The 22,907-nt window shown below is 36.6% G+C and overlaps 1 protein-coding gene across 1 annotated transcript in view; it reads right to left on the reverse strand.

Annotated features, from left to right (window-relative positions):
* Positions 1-19,965, reverse strand: part of LOC150077592 (E3 ubiquitin-protein ligase RNF170-like) — a 107,797-nt gene extending 87,832 nt beyond the window's left edge. Inside the window, exon 1 of the mRNA XM_090385995.1 lies at positions 19,742-19,965. Within this exon, the coding sequence (XP_090242121.1) occupies positions 19,742-19,854 (113 nt within the window). The 5' untranslated portion in view covers positions 19,855-19,965. The remainder of the gene's footprint in view (positions 1-19,741) is intronic.
* Between the last annotated feature and the right edge of the window lie 2,942 nt (positions 19,966-22,907).

Here is a 22,907-nt window from a genome sequence, read left to right on the forward strand (position 1 = left end):
CCTCATTTTAAGAAGGATGTAGAGCTATTGGAATGAGTACAGAGAAGGGCAACAAGATTAGTGAGTGGAACAAAGGGTTTCTCTTACGAAGAAAGGCTTTGGTTTTGCAAATTACAGTGTCTGGAGACTAGGCAGCTGCAAGGTGATCTGACTAAGGTGTATAAAGCCTTGAATGGGTTGAGCATGCTCAATGCTGATGGGATTCTTCCTTTTGCTCAAAATAATCGCTGAGAGGGCATAAATTCAAATTGAGGAAAGACAGTTGTAGGAAAGATGTGTGGAAGTTTGCATTTAGCCAGCAGGTGGTTGATTGCTATAACAAACTTCCATCTGTTGTTGTAGAAGTTGATAGTTTAAATAGATTCAAAGAAGAACTAAACAAACATTTGGAGCGAGTAAACGAGTGAAATTAGAAGGGTGCGTTTTGGTTTTTTTTTTTGGCTGATGCTATATAAGCTTGCTTTCTTTCATTATGTGCTTTTGCTAATGCAGTACATCTCTGCTGAAAGCTTACGAAATGCTGAGTCCACTAATACCTAAATAGTAGTAGTAGTAATAGCGGAATGTGGTGCAAGAAAGCAAGCCTATAAGCTTATGCAGCATCAGCAAAAAAAAAAAAAAAAAAAAAAAAATTACAAAACAATCCACTTTAAATATTTGTCCAGTTCCTCCTTAAATTTATTTAACCTATCAACTTCCACAACGACAGATGGAAGTTTGTTCCAGCAATTAACCACCTGCCGGCTAAAGGCAAATTTCCGCACATCTATTCTATATCGGTCCTTCCTCAATTTCAATTTATGCCCCCTTAGGTTCGTAATCTGAACAAGTGGGAAAATGTCACATGAATTCAGCGTGCTCAATCCATTCAAGGCCTTATACACCTAAATCAGATCATCTCGCAGATGCCTAGTCTCCAGCTGCTGCAATTTGCAGAACTTAAGCCTCTCCTGGTAAAAGGATCCCTTCATTCCCCTCACCAATCTTGTTGCCCTTCTCTGTACACGCTCAAGCAAATCAACATCCTTCCTAAAATGAGGCCTTCGGACCTGTACGGAGTACTCGAGGCGTGGCCTGACCATTCCTTAAACAGATGGACAATCACCTCCTCTTTCCCTGCTAATAATATTCCTGTATATCATTGACAACACCCCATGGCCTACCCTAGCAGCCTGTCTGCATTGCTCAGAAAACTTCATATCTGACTGCACAATTACTCCGAGGTCTTTTTCATTTTCTACCTCCTTAAGTGTACTACCACACAGTTGGTATGTTTCTCTGGGGTTACTTCTACCCATATGCAGTACTTTGCATTTTTCAATGTTAAACTTCAGTTGCCACTTCTCAGCCCATCTGCCCAAATTTTCCAGATCCTGTTGCAGTAACACACTGCCATTACTGTCAATAACAATCCTGTCAACCTTTGTATCATCTGCAAACTTCGACATTAAGAGTTATAACTCTATACCTTCATCAATATCATTGATAAATATACAAAACAACAGTGGACCCAACACCGAACCCTGTGGGACTCCACTAATAACATTAGTCCACGAAGAGCAGCACCCCTTTGTAGCAACTTATCCTTAATACCATTCTGCTCCAATTTGTACAGCAGTCTTCCATGCACAACAGTGTCAAAAGGTTTTCTGAAATCCAAGTATATGATATCAAAATTATTTTTTGCATCCAGTTCCTTTGTAACCACATCATAATAACCGATCAAATTTGTCAGACAAGACTTCCCTTAACAAACCCATGCTGTGTCTGAATTATTGCTGCAGTCTTGTCTAGATGATCCTGCAATGCATCTTTAACCAGTGACTCCATTATTTTACACGGAACAGAAGCTAAACTAACTGGTCTGTAATTACTCGTGCAACCTTCGATCCCCCTTTGTGAATTGAGGACAGATTTGCACATCTCCAGTCCGTGGGGACCTCCCGAGTCCAAGGATGCTCTCATAATTATGGCTAAGGGTTTGCTTAGTTGCTTTACCACATTTAATATAACTGGTTAAATTCCATCCACCCCAGGTGCCTTTCTTATGTTTAACTTCAACAATTTCTCCTCCACTTTGTTCTCAGTTATTATAAAATCATTAAGCACCCTTTTACAATTTGATAACCTTGTGGCATTTTCAAACCTTAATAACTCCTCATGTGTGAATGTAGATGCAAAATACTCATTCAGTTTGTTTGCTATCTGAGCAGGATCATCAACAGACGAACCATTGATATCAAGTGGACCAATCAGATTCATCCCCTTCCTTTTAGAGTTTATATAAGTAAAGAAATCCTTGCTGTTTTTCTTAGCATCCTATGCCAAAGATTTCTCGTAATCTGCCTTTTTGACAACCATTTAGGCCTAAACCTTGAACAATATTTCTTAATAATAGGTATGAAACGTTTAGTAGCTTCCACTATTAATTCCTTAATGCTTCCCACTTAGAATTTACTGTTGGTAACATCAGTTTGTTCACCGCACAGAATTTAAAAACTGTCTGGGACCACTATAGTCACCTTTACGGAGGCAAAAATCCCTTCCTTTACCCCTGATGGTAATTATGTCTTTAAATAAATCCCTCATCAGTACACTGTGATCACTGCCACCTAATGGTTCCTTTATCTGCAAATTCTTAATACACGAATGATCACTGCTGATAACCAGATCAAGAGTATTATCCTCTCTGGTTGGTTCTCGAACATGCTGCTGCAGAAAACCAATCCAAAGGCATCCAATAAATCCAAAAAAGTCTTACTAGTGTGTGAGTGACAAACCCATAAGTTCCGGTCTATATCTGGGAAGTAAAAATCCCCCATTATAAGACATTCCGATTTACTAGCCCACTCTATTTCTCTGTACAAATGTTCATTGTACTCATTCGAGTCATTAGGCCTATAACATACTCCTACTTTTATTTTTCCTTTCGCAGTGCTTATGTCACACCAAACATTCAACAGTGCACTGTTCATCTATATCAACTGGATGCACTTCTTTTGATTTTATGCTTTTCTTAATAAACAGCATAACACCTCCTTGCTTCCTATTCTGTCTATCCTTTCTGTACACATTGTACTCCCCAAATTCCAGTTCTGCATTCCTTATATCTGTGTGACACCACGTCTCTGCTATCCCAACAATATCCACCTTTGATGTCTTGACCAACACTTCAAATTCATTAAATTTATTTACTATACTTCTAGCTCATAACATTTGTAAAGTATACATGCAAGCATACATGCACCTATTCCTAGTTACCCTGACAGATCCCATATACCCACCTGTTTCACGATGACTGCCATCAGTCCCTGAAAACCCGCAACACCCCTTGCTCCACGCCGCTGCTTATTCTAATAGAAGTAGTGCAAGAATCACCTTCACCTCTGCCTGCAGCTACTTTTAACCTTTTAGTCTGTGAATCCACCCAAGCTAGCAGTTTTCCAACCCATCTAACACTGCCTCGATAGCATCAGCAAATATTCTTGCACCCTTTATATTTAAGTGTATCCCATCCCTGAAGAAGTGGTCTCTCCTGTTAACAAGCACAAACAAGGCTGAAAAAAATTTTACCCCTTGAGCCTTGCACATTTCCTCCAGGGCCAAACTGATTGACAAGGTTCTCATCGTGTCCTCCCTCCTATCATGTCTGGGCAGAATTGCAGAAACTTTCAAATTTATCCCTAATTCACGACTTTTTTGACCTCTACTTGTTAAGTAAATTAACATTGACCTCTATTTGTTAAGTAAATATGCAGATCTCCAGTAATCAGTTAAAGACTACTTAAACAAAAAAAATGTGCTAATCTGCAATGCTATATAATATTTGGGCACTTTCTGAGATTACCATACATCCATACATTCACAAGTTCATACTTGAACAGAGTTATAACTCAAAAAATTGAATGATAATAGAAAGCCATATAAAGAACTTTTGCTTTCTGATATACAGGGTGATTCACTACCAGTGCGACAAACTTGTAGGAGGTGTAGGGGGCACAAAGACGAATCAGAATCACATAGCATTGCAGGATCCGAAATGCCTTCGTCATGCGGTAGAGGACATTGAACGGGATGTCGCGTGAACAGCGATCCCGCTGGAAGTCAGCATTTGCGAACCGTTTCTGTTGAAGAAACCAAGTGGCAAAAGTCCTCCAGAGTCGATAATCTACAGGCTCCAATGATTGGACGAGTTGCAGATGGTATGAACTCATTTGGTTTGTTGACAGTATCCTCCATACAGTGGATTGGGAAATACCCAATCATTGTCCTATCGCTCGAGTACTCTTACTCAGATTGCCTTCTGCAAGATGTAGGACATTCTCCTCATTGTCTGGCCTCGTCGTTCGCTCTCGATTCATGGTACCTCTCATGAAACAATGAAACAACCAGTCTCACATAACCTGTGTACACGTGCGAAAATCGTATGATGAGGAGCATTGCTGTGCAGGAAACCTTTCTGGTACAAGTGCAGAGCGGCACGCCCGTTACAGTCTGCAGCTCCATACGCAAGGTGCATGTCGGCCAGTTCAACGTTTGAATACTCGTCCATCCTACTGCCTCGGGAACCGGTTCGCAAATGCTGACTTCCAGCGGAATCGCTGTTCACGTGCCCTCCCGTTCAACGTCCTCTACCGCATGATGAAGGCATTTCGGACCCTGCAATGCTATGTGATTCCGATTCGTCTTTGTGCCCCCTACACCTCCTGCAAGTTTGTCACACTGGTAGTGAATCACCCTGTATCTACACCATTCCATTAAATGGTTTTTCAAGAGCTATCAACTTATATTCAAAAGCTGTTATGATGGCTGTTCAATAAAGAACGAGCATAATTTTTCATGAACAACTGTACTGTTTGCTATTTCAAGCTAGGCTACAGAATTTAATATAAAACCATTTTGCAATATATAGCAACTGCAGAGTTGACTCAAGTGGACAGTATGGCCTTGGCAGTCGATCAAATTTATGCCTTGTCAGCTTCACCTACATAACAATGAACATGACACACGAGAAACAGTATGCTGCTCTCAAATTTTGTTTCCATCTCAAGAAAACATCAGCTTTAGCATACAAAATGTTAAATGAGGCCCATCCTTTGAACCATGTCCTGGAGCTCCAAACACTGCTATCACCACAGAAACCACAAACACTGCTTCCACAACCATGATAGAAGACTGTTATAAAGAAGTAAGGCAACTGGCAGAGATATTGAGCATATCAATAGGAGCACACATGGTATTCTCTATGGTCATTTTCACAAGACACTTGTTTGTGTACGTTGTGTTAGCATTAGTAAAAGCATGGGATGCAAGAAATCAGGCTTATATAGCATCAGCCAAAAAAAAATAAACCCCTTCCCATTTCACCCATCCATTAATTCCAAATGTTGGTCTAGTTTTGCCCTGAATTTATTTAAGCTGTCAACTTACAGATGGAAGTTTGTTCCAGCAATCAACCGCCCACTGGCTAAAGGCAAATTTCCACACAACTATTCTACAACTGCCTTTCCTCAATTTGAATTTATGTCCTCTCAGCGACTAATTTCGGTAAGAGAAAGAATCCCATCATCAGCACTGAGCTTGCTCAAACCATTCAAGGGTTCTGAGACTGCTCAAACCTGGGCAACAGCAAGTTTGCATGGCAGTTTGTCAGGAGCTGCAATGGATGGTTACTGAAGATGGTGGGGTTCTGCACAAGGTAATAAGGGCAGATGAGACATGGTTTCATCATTTCAACCCAGGGGGTAAGCAAGAAAGCTCTGTTTGGAAGTCATCATTGTCAACACTAAGAAAGCAAAATTTGACTTCTTCAGGAAAGTTTATGTTAATCCTTGACATTGAAGGCATAGTTTACCAGCATGTTGTTTTATGGGACCTTACTACAGAACTGTACTGCACACAAAAATGGTTTCCACCATGTTTTTCATGAATAGCAGAAACACTGGGGTAAGTGATTTCATCAAATGGAGGACTACTTTGAAAAGGACCATAAAAATACGAATAATTAATAAAAGTATGTTAAAAAAAATTGGTAATTCTTTATTGAACAGCCCCTGTATTACTCTCCTACCACATTATTATTCAACCTTGCCCTATATTTTATATATTTATCCAGTTATTTTAGTCTAAAAAATAAAAAATTATCCTTAATTTATATATCGCTCACTGGCTACAATAGTAGCATAATTGTGCAAATGTGACCCCAATTCACAAAGCAGGATCAAAGGCTGACACAAGTAATTATAGACCTGTGAGTTTAACTTCTGTTCCAGGAAAATTAATGGAGGCACTGGTTAAAGAAGCACTACAGGATCATCTAGACAAGACTTCAGTTATAGCTCGGACACAGCATGGTTTTGTTAAGGGAAAGTCTTGCCTGACCAATTTGATTGGATACTATGATGCAGTCACAAAAGAACTGGATCCAGGGAATAACTTTGATATTATACACTTCAATCTTAGAAAGGCTTTTGATACTGTTGCACATGGAAGACTGCTGAACAAATTGGAGCAGTGTAGCATTGGAGGCAAATTGCTGCTATGGATAAAGGGATGGTTGAGGGGGAGAAGACAAAGAGTGGTAATCAATGGACACTGCTCATCGTGGACCAATGTTATTAGTGGAATCCCTCAGGGTTCAGTGTTGGGTCAATTGTTGTTTTCTGTATTTATAAATGATATTGATGATGGTATATCAAGCTTAATGTCCAAGTTTGCAGATGATACGAAGGTTGGCAGGGTTGTTAAAGACACTACTGACGCTATGCTGCTGCAACAGGATCTGGAAAGGTTGAGCAGATGGGCTGAGAGGTGGCAAATGAAGTTTAACATTGACAAATGTAAAGTAGTACATATGGAAAACAGTAACCCCAGAGCAACGTATCAACTCTGTCATACTACACTGACAGTGGTAGAGAATGAAAAAGACCTGGGGGTAATTGTGCAGGCAGATATGAAGTTTTCTGAGCAGTGCAGACGGGCTGCAAGAGTAGCTCATGGTGTCTTGTCAATGATATACAGGAATTTTTCTAGCAGGGATAAGGAGGTGATTATTCCCTTGTGTAAGGCAATGGTCAGGCCACACCTTGAGTACTGTATACAGGTCTGGAGGCCTCATTTCAAGAAGGATGTAGAGCTGCTGGAACGAGTACAGAGAAAGGCAACAAGATTAGTGAATGGAACAAAGGGTTGTTCTTACGAAGAAAGGCTTAAATTTTGCAAATTACAGTGTCTGGCATCGGTTTGAGCATGCTCAATGCCGATGGGATTCTTCCTCTTGCTCAGAATAATCACATGAGAGAGCATAAATTCAAATTGAGGAAAGACAGATGCAGGATAGTTGTGCGGAAATTTGCCTTTAGCCAGCGGGTAGTTGGTTGGTAGAACAGACTTCCATCCCTTGTTGTGGAAGTTGATAGCCTAAATAAATTTAAGGCTTAGCTGGACAGGTATTTCGAACGAACGGAGGGATGAAATGGGAGTGGTTTTTTTTGTTTTTTTTTTTTGGCTGATGCTGCATAAGCTTGCTTTCTTGCATCATATGCCTCTACTAATGCTAATGCTATTTTTTTTCTCTCTAATAGTTCATTTCTTTTTTTTAATCTATCTTTTTATCAAGTTATTGAGAATTTAAAAAAAATAGGAGGTAGGTTTTACTTATCACTGAAATAAAGTGTTCATTGTTTAATGGCCCTAGGGGCTTCGGCATCTCATCTATCACTGATATAGTGAGTAACAGTTTTAACAAGGAAATTTTGTCAATTCATCGATGCTCGTTATAACCAAGTTCAACTGTATGTATTAAAAAAAAAAAAAAAGGTAAATTTTTTTTTCTGCTTTCTAACTTGAAACTAAGTAGAGAACACTACTATAAATGAGACTCTCCAAGAAAATGAAAATGTAAACTTAAAAAATAACTTTAATCACTTTTCTAGAGCACTATATGAATTGCACTGATCTTGAATTCGCATGGTATCCGCAGCCAAAAGCTAACGGCTCTTTCCAACAATCATAAATTAAGTTCAACTCTGAAGACATGGTTATAGAACATTAAGGGGAGAAGGGAATTCAACGTTGCTGGCTTTTGGCAGTTTAGACCTGGTTCTAGAGTGCTATGGGATTATTAGTTTTCAGAATATTAAAGCACCTGCAACTAAATATTCAGGCTCCCTTGAAATTATAGATATAAAAAAATATAACCTTTCAACAAATATAACTTATCATTTATTAACAAATTAGTTCTATTTATATGTATGATTATGTAATCTCACATTAAGGTAGCTCTACAATTAAACTAAAATCAAAGTTAAGATGGTTGTTGTTTGGAGAATTTTTGGCACAGCCACAGCTCAGGCCCTATTGTGCCTAACAAATGATATCAAAGATATCATTTTATTATCTGTTAGTAATGACTACATTCTATTAAACATATCTATTATGTTTAAAAACAAATGCTTTGTCATGAGCTGCATCTTCTCCTATTAGATGAAGCTGCAGCTAACAAGTTACTTTCCAACTTGGGTCATTGCAAAAGCTGATGAAGGGAATGCCATGATGATCTTTAATACCAAAGATTAAGTGGGAACTACTTGCATCTAGCAAACATGAATTCTTACTCAGTGATCAAGAAAGATCCTACAAGTAGAATCCCAATTAAAATAAACATTAAAATGCTTAAAATCAAGAGGCCCAACCTTATCTGGCAACAAACACCCACAACGCCCATCATATCCATTACACTGGTTTATAGTGTATCTGGAGTTTGAGTAAAAGTATGTGGCAGTTATTTATGCATGTTTGCTGATTACTAAACCAAAGTCCGTTTGTTTCTATCACGTAAATATTTTTCACAATTCATTAACAAAATATTACCTAAGTATTATACGCAAATGTGTACATAACTATAGTTTATGCAACGGTTTACAAGTTTTATACCGTATCAATATCAAATTTGCCTCAAATCAGTATCAAATATTTGATTCAAATACAACAGATTATGCATGTTTAACCTGAAACTACACACACTGCAAGGTAGCCAACCTTGACACAGGAAGGTAGATGCCCCCCACCCACTCTTCTGGACCATCTGTGATTCCCAGAATTTTATTTTCCAAATGGAATCTGGGAGATTCCCATGTGTAGTTACGGGTTAACCTTGTTTGTGCATACACTCACTTGTTTGACAATCCATTCAACCACAGAGCCTATATAAGTGGCACATCCCTTATCCAGTCACAGTACTCCTGTAAAAACCATCATGAGCTCTCATTATGTGTTAGTTTTCTTTTAGTATGGCAACCAGAAAGTATATAAGCAGTCCCAACATATTTTGTTACATATGTGGTTGTTTTGTTCCTGTAAAGCAGAGGCAAAATATTACAGATTTTGTAAAAAAATCGTATTATGCATACTTTGACATAAAACTAGGTGATCAGGATAAATCGTGGGCACTGTATAAAGTATGCCATACACGTGTCGAGCATCTTAGAAAACAGTCAAGAAAAAAAGGTGTGCTTGCCATTTGCTATTCCTATGGTGTGGCGCAAGCCAATAAGCCATGCCAAATGTTACTTTTGTGTATGTGACATTAAAGGTTACAATTCAAAAAATAAAAAGGACATCAAATATCCAGATCTACCGTCAGCCATAAGACCGGTTCCGCATGGACCTGATCTGCCTGTAAAACCTCCACCAGAAACTTGGGAGTCCACATCTTCTTCCACCAAAGCAGAAGCTAAAGAGGTTAGTGAAGAGGAATGTTATGAACCAGAAAATATTTTAACACCACAGCAATTCACGCAAGTCGAACTGAACGATTTAGTAAGGGACTTAGGTCTTCCAAAGTATGCCGCTGAAATTCTGAGATCCAGACTTCAAGCGAAGAACTTACTTGCTCCAGATACATCATTTTCCTAATACAGAAATCATGAAAGGGAGTTTATACAGTATTTTTCACAAGAAGGTCCTCTCGTATATTGCAGTGATATTGCTGGTTTAATAAGTGCCTTAGGAGCTCCATCATATGTTCCTAGTGAATGGAGACTATTTATAGACTCTTCTAAGACTAGTTTAAAAGGTGTTCACTTGTATAATGGAGATAAGTACAAATCTCTGCCAGTTGCTCATTCAGTCAACTTAAAAGAAACTTATTACAATCTAAAGTTGCTTCTGAAGAAAATTAAATATCAAGACCACGAATGGCAACTATGTGGAGACTTAAGTGTTATGTATGTTATTGGGGCAACAGGGTGGTATACGAAAATTCCATGCTTTATTTGTGAATGGGATAGCAGAGCTAAAGCACTGCATTGGAAAAAAGAAGCAATGGTCTCGCAGACACAATCTTACACTGGGGTCAAAAAATATTGTGCACGAAAGTTTGGTGAAGCCAGATAAAATACTTTTACCTCCACTGCATATCAAGTTAGGCATAATGAAGCAATTTGTTAAAGCATTGAATAAGGATGGCAACTGCTTAAAAATTCACATTTTGCATGCCCATCTTGATTTTTTCCCTGAAAATCTTGCACAGATGAGCGAAGAACAAGGGGAGAGATTCCATCAGGACATAAAGGAAATGGAGAAGAGGTACCAGGGAAGGTGGAATACAAGCATGATGGCCAACTACTGCTGATGTTTAAAAAGAGAAAATCCTGGCACTGTACTGTAAAGAAAAACGATTAAACTTTCTTTTCAAACAAAGAGATGAAGGTCTGATTAACAAAAGTTTCAGAATTTTGATTAATACTTGTTAGTATCTACGTATTTTTTGATATATGAAAATATAATCCTATCAATTTGTTGTGATGTATCTGGTTGTGATATAAAAAAATCTAAGTCATATTTGAAGTCACAGCAACATATTTCGGCAGTAGGACCTATTAAAATTCAAACCCCAGTGAACAAACTTAAATTTGTAAACTAGTGTTATTAATGGTAAAACCAACCAGGATGCAACATAGCTCAATGGCTAATAAGTATAATCATTCCAATACTCCCAGGTAACCATGATTCACAGATTTTTATTGCCTACAATAACTTCAGAAATCCATCTCAGTAAGTAATAGCAATTTATTAATGTCATTTGATGTGTACATCATGTTTACTAATATTCAATGAAACATACTCCAATAACAAACCACTAAGTCATTGGCACAACTGCCTAAAGAAACTACCTTTCAGTTGGAGAAGGTTACTCAAACAACCTGTACAAACAGAAAGTAGCTGGCTTTAGTATGGGTAATCTCTTTTCACCCCTCCTCGCAGAAATTTTCAGCAGCATATTTGAAGAAATATGCCTTAGACAACTTCTTTCCCAAATCTACATACTACGGTAGATATGTAAACAACATATTAAATATTTGGCCAAAAGCATTAGAGGAACTATACCTGATGAAAAACAGCACATTACCATCTGTCCCCATCCCCAAATTAGTGAACAGCTAAAGGGTATAATTAAAGAAATATGATTTATATATACCAGATTCGCCAGCACTATTGAAAACATTATTAAAACATTGAGCCCCCACTTCTCCACTGACAACTCTATTCACAAAATACCCAGTGTACAAACTAAAATTTAGAGATTGCTAAAAATCATATATTAGTTAAACCTGTAGAAGACTATTTAAAAGAATAAAAGAACATAAATCTGACAGAGCTCAAGGCCACATAATCAAATCATATCTTGTCCACCACACTTCACACACTGGGTGAAGATCAGTGGGATTTCAAAACTAGTGAGAGTTTGGTCTTAATCACCAATTATATACACAACTAATAACATTAATTGGAATGAATGTATGTAAATAAATAATAATCTCATATCTTCAAAATTAGGATTTTAGAATAAATAAAAAAAATAATAATAAAAATAAGATCAAAAACTGAGATAACTACAATAAAGAACCACCTCTATCCCTTCTAACATAATACTTGCCCCCCCCCCACACACACACAGTTATGATATTCACAAAGAATAGCCACCAGACAGATGCCTAATCCACTGATTCCCTAGAACTAGGCTAAAAGACATCAATGAAATAATCTCTAATCCTGCAACCAGGTCTAAATTGCTGAAAGATAACATACAATTCCCACCTTAATACCCCATAACTATCTCAGATTTGAGCCTAACTTTTGATTGGCCCCCAAGAGAACTTAACTTTGATTTGAGGCTTAGTTGTAAAGTAATCTTACTCTGAGATTACATAATTTCACACACAGAGCTATATGTTAACCAGTGTCTTAGTGTGTGTGAAGCTAATGTGTAATAAGAACAGCAATTCAGGTATGTGAGTATTCATTGGTATTTATTTATTACTATATTATTTAAGTTGACATTCAATTTGCTGTTAACTTAAAAATGAACTATTAAATTATAATTAATGTGAAAATTGTCCACTTACTCAGTAGCTGTGACAGCAGCCAAAATGTAGAAAAATGATTGCAGGTCACCTGACAGGTACCCAACATTCTTTTTAATTTTTGAAAACTTTTTTGGGTTTTTTGAATTCTGCTTAAACAGTACCAATATTTCATATTTTCTTAATGGATTACAGTACTTATTACACATTGAGTGATCACTGAATTATGACCATCCCTATGAAAATTGAATGCAACCCATTGACCACGTGAGGTACGAGAGTGCACAGTTAGTCGACCTATGCAGCACAGATAAGGTGTCAGTGGTTCAGTAGGCAGTAAAATTCCGAGAAACATAAAACCATATTCTCTCACAATTCATTGCGAGCGAATCGTGGTGTTCATACTATTTATATGGGAAGCAACACATGTAATTTCAAATTTTATGACCCGTGAGCACACCAAATTTGAAATAAACCTGAATACAGAAGTAAATAATAGTATTAAATATGAATATGCTTTTATTTTAATTTTTTTAATAATGTATGTAATAAGCTGAACTTTTGCATGTTTGACATTTTGCACAGTTAAAGGTCTTTTAGACCAAGAGACTAATGTTTCTATTTTATGTCTAAAAGTGTATTTTTTTTGGAATTTTCTGCAAAATTAATATTTTTTTGTTTTTTGAAAATAAAAATTGTAAAAAACAGCACTTTAAAATTTTTTATTAAAACTTAATTACATGCAGTAAGTATTCCCATTCATTACAAAAAATATGAAATATTGGGACTGTTCATGCAGAATTAAAAAAAAAAAAAAAATCCAGAAATTAAGGAGAAAGTTTGGCACTTAGCAGATGCTTTGCTACACTTTGGAGTGCCACTATCACCAGTTAAGAAAGCTCAATATGATTACATTAATAACTCTTTATACTTTGTAAATTACCACATTTACCTGTTCTGCCATCTTTACAGTCACTGAAGAGGTGGTATGGGAAGCACCACAAAAAGGCTGAATATAAACTGTAGTCTTAAGAAATTAAAGACTAATCACACTCAACATAGGATAAGAAAGGTATTTTGTTTTTTACTGATATTTATTGAAACATTACTTCGGAATGTTACTTGCATAAAAAGTTGTACATTCTTCCTTTCAGAAACATGCATTCTTGTTTCCAGCAATGTGCTTGATTCATTAAAATATCAGGATCATATAATTTTTGGGAGGAACCAAAACAGATAAACACCATTGTTGAATACTGCCCCCTGTAAATGAAAGGTAGTCGGTAGCAGAGTATACTCCTTTTTTCAGCTTCCTTCTCTATGACAAAAATTGCCTGATCCACTTCATGCACTTTGAGATTCATTACATTTAGCACACTTGATTTGCAAATGTAACCTTCAAGGTAAAAGACGATGGATCTGTGGCACTGGTTTCCACGATTTAGAAGAAGAAAATACAGTAGAGCCAGTGGAAGCAGCAACTAAAATAAAATGTTTTATTCTAATACGACGAAGTTGTATTAAAAACTTAATAAATTTATTTTAGTTACCACTTCTACTGGCTCTACTGTATTTTTTTCTTCTAACCATCAAGGTATTATGTATATATTCTGCTAAACATAATTACTAAAAAGGCATGCAGTTATGATCTTTTATGGTTAGTGAAAAACAGAAAATAATTTAAAGCAGGAAAAAAATCATGCTGCTGATTGAAAATAAATTCATATTTTTTTTTTTGTGTGTTAAAAAATGGGGTTGCAGCTTATTTGAGAAAATACACAGTAACATTTAAACATTTAGTTATAAATGTTTTAATTTTTATAATTTTTTTTTTTTATTTCATGAAACAGTGCAGTAAAGGTACTCCACAGAGCTTTTGGTTCCCCTGTATCAGAATACTCATTACCCATACACATTCAAAAAACTGAAGAAGAAAGGTGTTAAAGCCTTAAACCAGGGGTGAGCAACCTACAGCCTGTGGTCATTTTCAAAAAATATATATTTTTGAATTAATGGAATTTCTGACATAAATTTCGAAAATACTCTGCACATTGCTATGACAAATATCGATCCAGATATCCTTTCGCTGATAAAAATAAACAGTATCAAATCTCTCATTAAATATTGTAATTTTTGTTACTGGAATATTGCAATTTTGTTACTCTAATTGTATTTTTATCTTGAACACTTTAACACCTTTCTTCTTCAGTAATTAATAAAATTAATTATATGCACATGTATGTATAAATTTTACAATAAATAGCAATAAAACTGCTTATGACAATTTTTTCATTATATACAATTTTAATAATCCTAAAAATCATGGAAATCTAAAAAAAAAAAAATAATGTATACATAGCATGTACATCATGGCCATTTTATTTGGCCCACCATTCATCAAAGATTGCCCATCCATTCAATCATGTCACTTGTAGATGCCAATTTTCCGGTTGCTACAATTTACAGAATTCAAGTCTTTCCTGCTAAGAGTACCATTTGTGCCCTTAACTAGCCTTGTTACCATTCACTAGATTCATTTCAATATATTTATGTCTGTCCAAAAATGAGGCATTCAAATCAATAAGCAGTACTCAAGATGGAACCTAACCACTGCCTTATACAAAAGGATGATTGCCCCTTTGTCCCTGTTGGCAAAGTTCCTGTATATCAATGAGAGAATGCAATAAGCTTTCCTAGTAGCCAGTCGGCACTGCTCACAAAAGAGTAGAAACTGAGATAGAAAAAATAAGTTAAAGGATAAAACAATAATAGTAAAATTAATAATAAAAATAAAATATAAAGAAATATTAAAAACCAAGAGATAAAAATGATAAGAATACCAGGCAAGAGGGACTAAGAGAGGTTTGGAAATGAAGACAAAAGGCACATACATATAAATTTGAATAAAACCATAACATCCTAAGATTCAACTAATACAAATACTGGAGCTTACCTGGTAACACAAGACAGAAGAAAAACTGAATGGTACAGAAAACTGGGCAGAGGAAATGAATGCCTAATAACAGTTAAATGTTATGGTGAGGCTGCACAGAAACAAATACACTGAGTCCAGTAGTTAAGAGAAAATAGCAAGCCTGCCAATGAGAGGAAATATAAACCTGGATACAAAATAAAAGAGATGAATGCAACAATAGTTGGATAAATACCCATTTCTGTGTGTGCATATAAACACACACAGTCTTAAATCAGTGACATTTTATATTTGTCTTCAATTTTAGTATTTAAAGACTAAATGCATAAGGCATAATATGATATGGGTTTAAATTAACTATACAATATCGGTGTAGATACACCCCATAAATTTAACTACATACGTAGTGTAAAGGCATTGTTTAATTTTATCTCATATTGTGGCTACCTTCACAACGAGATACCAGAAATTGCACTACAAATAAATAAACGCTTCTCCAGTAGAGGAAACTACTGTTATTTATTCTCCGTGATCACCACCACCACCACCCAGATGGCACCGTTTTGAAGCTTGTTGGCTTATTCATCGGTGGGCAGGCAGGTACCCTAATAATGCAAACATGCCATCACACAATTAATTCCACAATACAAAAGATGCCAAATGGCATATCTACACTGATATTATATAGTTAATTTAAACCCACATCATATTATGCCTTGTGCATTTAGTCTTTAAATACAGTATCATTCTGTTCACCATTTGGCATCTCTCATATTCTGGAATTAACTTCGAAACTGTGATGGCATGTTTGCATTATCAGGGTACCTGCCTGCCCGCCCACCGATGAGTAAGCCAATAAGCTTCAAAATGGTGCCGTCTGGGTGGTGGTGCCCACTGAGAATAAATAACAGTAGTCTCCTCTCCCAGAGAAGCATTATTTATTCAAAGTAGTGCAATACCTGATATCTCATTGTGAAGGTAGCCACAATATGAAATAAAATTAAACGATGCCTTTACGCTACGTATGTAGTTAAATTTGTGGGTATAAACTATGGTTTATCTACGCTGATATTATATAGTCAATTTTAGTATATACATATTCTCAAAATATTTTATTATAATATTTTCTGATACTACCAACAACCGCAATGCCAACATCCATATAATCTGCAAACTTAGCCATTAAGCCTAATATATACCTCCAATCATTAATAAATATAAAAAAACAACAATGGGTCCAACAATGAACTTTAGGGGACTCCACTAAAAACATTAGTTGAAGAAGAGCACTGCTCATTAATAACAAGCAGTAGTTTGCCCTTAATGCCACACTGCTCCAATTCATACATCAGTATTTTATGTGTAACAATATCAAAAGCTTTTCTGCAATTTTCAACCAATGCATGGTACTAAGTATTATAGGTTCTGATACCTCTAGTATTTGGGGTTTTCATTACAAAAAAAATCTAAGTATATGATATCAAAATTATTTTACTGCATCACAGTATCCAAACACACTGGTCAGGCAAGATAGTCCCTTAACTAATACATAACATGCCTGCAGTAAAACTGCATCCCTATCTAGAAGGTCCTGCATTACTTCTTTAATTAGTGACTAATATTTTCCCTGGAACAGTAGTCAAGCTAACAGGCTGGTCTGCAATAAATCACTTTGTCCTTTGATTCTTCCTCACTATGTGAATATGAGAGACATTTGCAGATAGTGAATCTACAGGACCTGCCTTTGAATCCAAAGATGCCCTCGCACTTTTGGTCAGAGGTCTGCTTACCTCTTTTGTTGTCTCCCTTAATATAACTATTTGTTGCAATCACCCCCAGGTGCTTTGGAAGTTCTCCTATGGAAGTTCCCTGTTAGAATTTGATACAAGTTTAGCATTCCCATCCATAAAAAATTCCTTGTGTGAATGTAGATGAAAAATACCTATTCAGTTTGTCAGCAACCTGATCAGGTTCATCAATAGTTAAACCATTCATATCTAGTTGACCAATGTGATTCATCGCTTCCTTTTAGTGTCTACATAAGTAAAGAAGTCTTTGCTGCTTTTCTTGGCATTCTTAGCCTGGCTAACCTTCTTTGTGACTTGGTTAGTTTATATCTACTTTGGCCTTCTGTATCACCTGATAATTTAAATACATCTCATACATTTTTCTTCTCTGATGAGTCACATCAGTTTGTCTGACATCCATTTAGGTCTAAGCCATGAGCAGTATTTCTTAGTCATTTTAAAAGCATAGTATCTTCTATAATAATTTCCCTGAATGCTTCTCATTTAGATTTGGTTGTTAGTAAAAAATCATCAGTTTGTTCCACTGCAGATTTTAATAATTGCTTAAGACATATATAATCACCTTTATGAAAGTAAAATCCTTTCAATTTACCCTTGACAGCAGTTGCACCTTAAGCAAGTAAACCCCAATCAACACACTCTGATCACTGCCACCTAGTGGTTCTTTTATCTGCAGATTCTTATTGAAGGAAGAGTTTCTGATGATAATCAGATCAAGATTTAACAAGCTGGTGTAGAAAACAGTCATCCAATACATCTACAAAATCTTGATACTGTACGTGAGCAACCCACAAATTCCAGTCAATGGTGAGTTAAAATTCCCCATTATAAGACATTCTGATTAAGTGGCCCACTCTATTTGTACAGTTCTTCATTATATTCATCACAGTCATTGTGCCCTATAATATATTCCTACTCTAATCTTTTGTTTTCCACGTACTTCTGTCACCCAAAACTAACTCAACCCTCCCCATTCATGTCAACTGGATGCACTGTCTTGTGCTTCTTAACTAAGAGCATAACCCTTCCCCATCCTTTCTGTAGAAATTCTACATTCCTGGTTTCTGCCTGAGTGATACTGTATCTCCAATATTCCCACAATTCCCTTGTATATCCTCATATACGTGCAAACTGCAGGCACCTGCAAGGAGACCTGACTGAAGGTTTACAATTGAGTAAACTTAACAATGATGGCATGCTAACTCTTTCTCAGACAATGCATGCAATAGGATGTAAACCCCAAGTGAAAAAAGATGGCTGCAGGATAAATATAGAAAATTTGCTCTCTACAGAGAGTGATTGCTATAACAAATTACCATCTGGTGTTGTGAAAGTGGATAATCAGAATAAATTTAAGGAAGAATTAGATATAATATTAGATGGGATGAGCAGATGAAGACAAGAACATGAAACAGCACTAAGAATGTCTACTATTACCCTCTGAGAAGCAAAGTGCATATTTCAAATTTGAGAATGGAAGTTAAAAATAGCATAGTAGAAGCAATATATTAACTGATCTCCATGTAACAGACTTGCAAGAATAATGATGTTTTCACGCAACGAAACTAAAGCTATATGGCAAAATTAGACACCTGTTGCTGGCCATGGAAATGTTAGTCACAAAGAAAGAAACACTTTTGCTAACCTGCCATCTGTCAAACTCCAAACAAAAATATAATGTCTCACAATTCATAGTGAAATGAAACCAGAAAAGTCTACAACCAATTAGAGAATAGTGGTAGGTAAAAGGACATGGGATAATTTCATTTACAAATGGATAAAAAATAAACATTTTAAAAAGTGGCATTTGTTAGATGACAGACTAACAGCAGAAAGATAATTATCCTGAATTTTAGTCTTTAAAATTCTGTTTTGTCCTGGTTGTGGCCATCAGCATTTAATCAACCTACATTATATGCAACATTCTTGTAATCAATTTATTATTTCAAAATAATTTTATGTTTTTGTTATAATTTGGTTACTGAACAACAAAACCTTATAGTAATGTGAAACAAGAAATTTCATTCAACCCCATTACACTGAATTTCTTTGAAATTCAGTGTAATGGGGTTGAATGAATGGGGTAATGAAAAAAAAATGTAAGGCTTAAAGAAAAAAATGTAAGGCTTAATTTCCTGTTAGTTTCTGTTCTGCTTATGTAATCTAGTTTAACCAATTAAAATGTCCACACAGCAGTTACACTTCCCAATTTCAACAAGATCTACTGGAACAGGTGAACAGATATCAAGCAGGGCTTTCCCTGTACTCACGGGCTGCATACATGGACGATACGCCCCCTATCTCCTAGCCATGTAGGCTCTGAGACAGAGCGTATAACATCATCTGCACTAAAATGAGTGCAGGTGATTTAATATGATTAATATGGCAATATCAACTGCGATGATTGTGATAATATAACGATGGGCCTTAATATGTATACACAGGGAAAATAACTTTATCCGCAAACAAGGAGGCTCATAATTTGGACAAAAGAAACAAGTCTCCGATATAGCAATTTTTTTTTTTTTTTTTCTTAAATAGTAACAAATTCCCCCTCTAATCCGAGAATTTTTTGCCAAACAACTGACAACAAATTGTAGGATAGGAGGCAACACTGAACTGTGTAAGCAACTTACCTTCTTAGTAACAAAAACGCCACGCTATATGCAAATATGAATAAAAGCGTTCCTGCAAAAATAACTTCGTTCCCGATTCCTTCAATTACCTCGTACTCTCCTAACCATATCATAGCCTTATCGGTTCATGACAGCATAGCAAAAAGGAATGAAGTACGATTACAAAACTATCATAAGAAACACAAATTGCAATACACTATTCCTCGACATCCTTGAACAAATAACATTTCTACGTGTTTAGCCACCTACAGGCAACGTTGGCAAAAAAACCACGATTCGGTGTTTATAGAAAATGATAGACAACTATGTTAGAGTTACATAAAAATGAACCCAAACGTGTAGAAGCCAAAACTCCCCAGAAAAAATAAACTGTACGTCAGGGATTCAAAAACTTTTGAGATATTATTTATTATTATTATTATCATCATTAGCCATATGGTGCAAAGAAGCCCGAACCTTTTGCTACGCCAGCCAAAAAAACAATTATAAAATAAAAGAAAAGAAATGTCTGAGTTATCGAGAGAGACTGAGAGCAAGATAATACGGAATTACGGACAGGGCCAGATTAAGGATGAAACAAATCCCCGGCCATATTAAATTTGAGGCTCCTTTAATATATATATATATATATATATATATGCACATACATACAGATACTACATAGGTTTTTATATTTATATTATGAAAAATAATTCCTTGATAAAGATGTAAAATAAGAGGTCAGAAATGTTTTATGTTTTTTACTTGAAATATAAAAACAATTTTAATAGAAACTTTTAACTTAATTATAGTACAATAAAATGGTATAAGTATAAAATTTAAACACTTAACAACTTAAGTTTAAGTAGACTTTTATATTACACGTTTTCTTAGTTTATTATTATTATTATTAGAAATTTTTGTCACTACAAAAATTTTTAGACTGAAAATCAGGCCCCTCTTCGGGTGAGGCCCCTGGCCGGTTTCGCGGTAGGGTTAACGCGACCCTGATTACGGACTCCTAAGATGATAAATTACTTTTTTGAGACTAACACCAAATTACCCGGTAAATAAAACTAAGCAGTTCATTTCAGTTAGAATTCGGTAAGAAATAAATATACCACTGGCATTTAATAATTTAATTTTAATCTATATATATATATATATATGTGTGTGTGTGTGTGTGTGTGTGTGTGTGTGTGTGTGTGTGTGTGTGTGTGTGTTACGGTATTTATATCATACACTGGTGTGCAAAAAAATGAAGGACCAACACTATTTCTAAAGGTTACAACCACAAAATCTTTACTTAAGGTACTCTTTACTGATGAGAGTAGATTCCGTCTCAGCAGCGATTCTGGACGTCAACTAATCTGGCGAGATGTTGGCACACGGTATCACCGTGCAAACATCAGTGAAAGAGATTGATATGGTTGTCGAGGTGTTCTCATCCGGGGAGGCATTATACTGGATGGACATACACAAGTCCAGATATTGGAAGGCGGTACTGTAACCAGTGCATGCTGCCGTACTGAAGTAATCCTTCCCCATGTACGTGTGTTCCGAGGTACCATTGGCCCCGAGTTCGTGTTTATGGATGATAACGCCACACCCCATCGCACTGCAGCTGTTGATATGCTTTTGGAAAGTGAGGACATTGTTCATATGGATTGGCCTGCCCGTTCTGCCGATGATCTAAATCCCATCGAACACATATGGGACGCTCTGGAGAGACGCCTTGTGCCACGTCTACACCCACCAGAAAATGTTCACCAGCTGAAGATGGCGCTGACAGAGGAATGGACGATGTTACCGCAAGAACTTATCAACAACATTGTTCTAAGTATGGACAAGCGGTGCAAAGCCTGCATCGACATTAGGGGTAGCCATATCTCCTACTGAGGACCACCTCTTCCCTTTGTTCCATCTTTGACAGTGATGCATTTGTATAATGGCAGTCAGTGCTATGTTGCCATTTTTGAATAAAGTCCCTCTGTACCGTTTTGTTTCCATTGTTGTGTCGGTGTTGTTTCCTTCATCATTTCTGTGCCTCACTATGTTCTTTTGGTATGCTTTTCCCATAATCAGGCCACTCCTATGAGAAGCTACAGGTGAAAACCTGACTGTTCCCTAAATTTTGCACACCAGTGTATAATTTCCCTTGATATTTATTAATACCAAGGGAATCATATGACTAATGAAATTTAATAAGAATATACTGTAGAATATAGGTCTATTTCTAATCTATTTCGCTAATTCTCTAATTCTATATTTTTCTACATTTTTAACAATTATTTCACATATGTATACGCTTCTATACAATTATTTCACATATGTATACGCTTCTATACAATTATTTCACATATGTATACGGCGTTGGAAGAGTATACACGCTCATTAGTATCCTGTTTTGCGGAGGTGTAGAGATGGCTCCATATGCTCAGTTAACTTCAATAAAAAAAACGTGTAGCTGTTGCTCTGTCCAGGGAAGGGATTTCTAAGCGTGGTATCGCTATAAAAATAGACTGCCTACAGTCTACAGTGTACCCGATGCTTAAATTGAAGCGTGAAACCGGTGATGTGAAGAGAAGACGTGAATGACCACGCCTTTCCAAGATCGATATTTGAAACGGCTATGCCTTCGTAATCGCCATGCTAGTACTCCTGATCTAAAACTGGACTTTGACATGGCCTCTGGTGTAGAAACAGGTGCACGAACTATCCAAAGACGTCAGAGCAAACCAGATTAAGACACCCATCCCCGGATGTGATTCAAATTCGGAGGAGACAACGAAGCCTGGAGAGATCTCCACTTCCTCGACAAATCATCATCAAATGTAACTAACTGATTCATGACTACTGAATGGTCAACAGATCCGGCCAGTAAACTCCACTTTTCGGACAAGAGTGATGAAAACGTGACAAACACTGGACTTAACTACAACTTGCAAAGACTACAATCAAGACAGAATGGACGGGACCTGAATCTCACGAATGACAACTACCTGATCAGACATCTGTGGGGCAAGACGGATACCACTGGACTTGACAGTGCAGCTCTGCTGCAAAGCGCCTTATTAGCGATTTAAATCGAGCTCCCTCTCTCGATTTACTTTACACCCTCCGCCCTGGCGAGGGGGTCACGGTTCTCCGTCTCCTCCTCTCCCTGCCACCCCTCCTTTCCTCTGGT

This window comes from Mastigoproctus giganteus, chromosome 12 (assembly GCF_048544385.1).
Source record: "Mastigoproctus giganteus isolate SK-2022 chromosome 12, ASM4854438v1, whole genome shotgun sequence".
NCBI classification, from domain to species: domain Eukaryota; kingdom Metazoa; phylum Arthropoda; class Arachnida; order Uropygi; family Thelyphonidae; genus Mastigoproctus; species Mastigoproctus giganteus.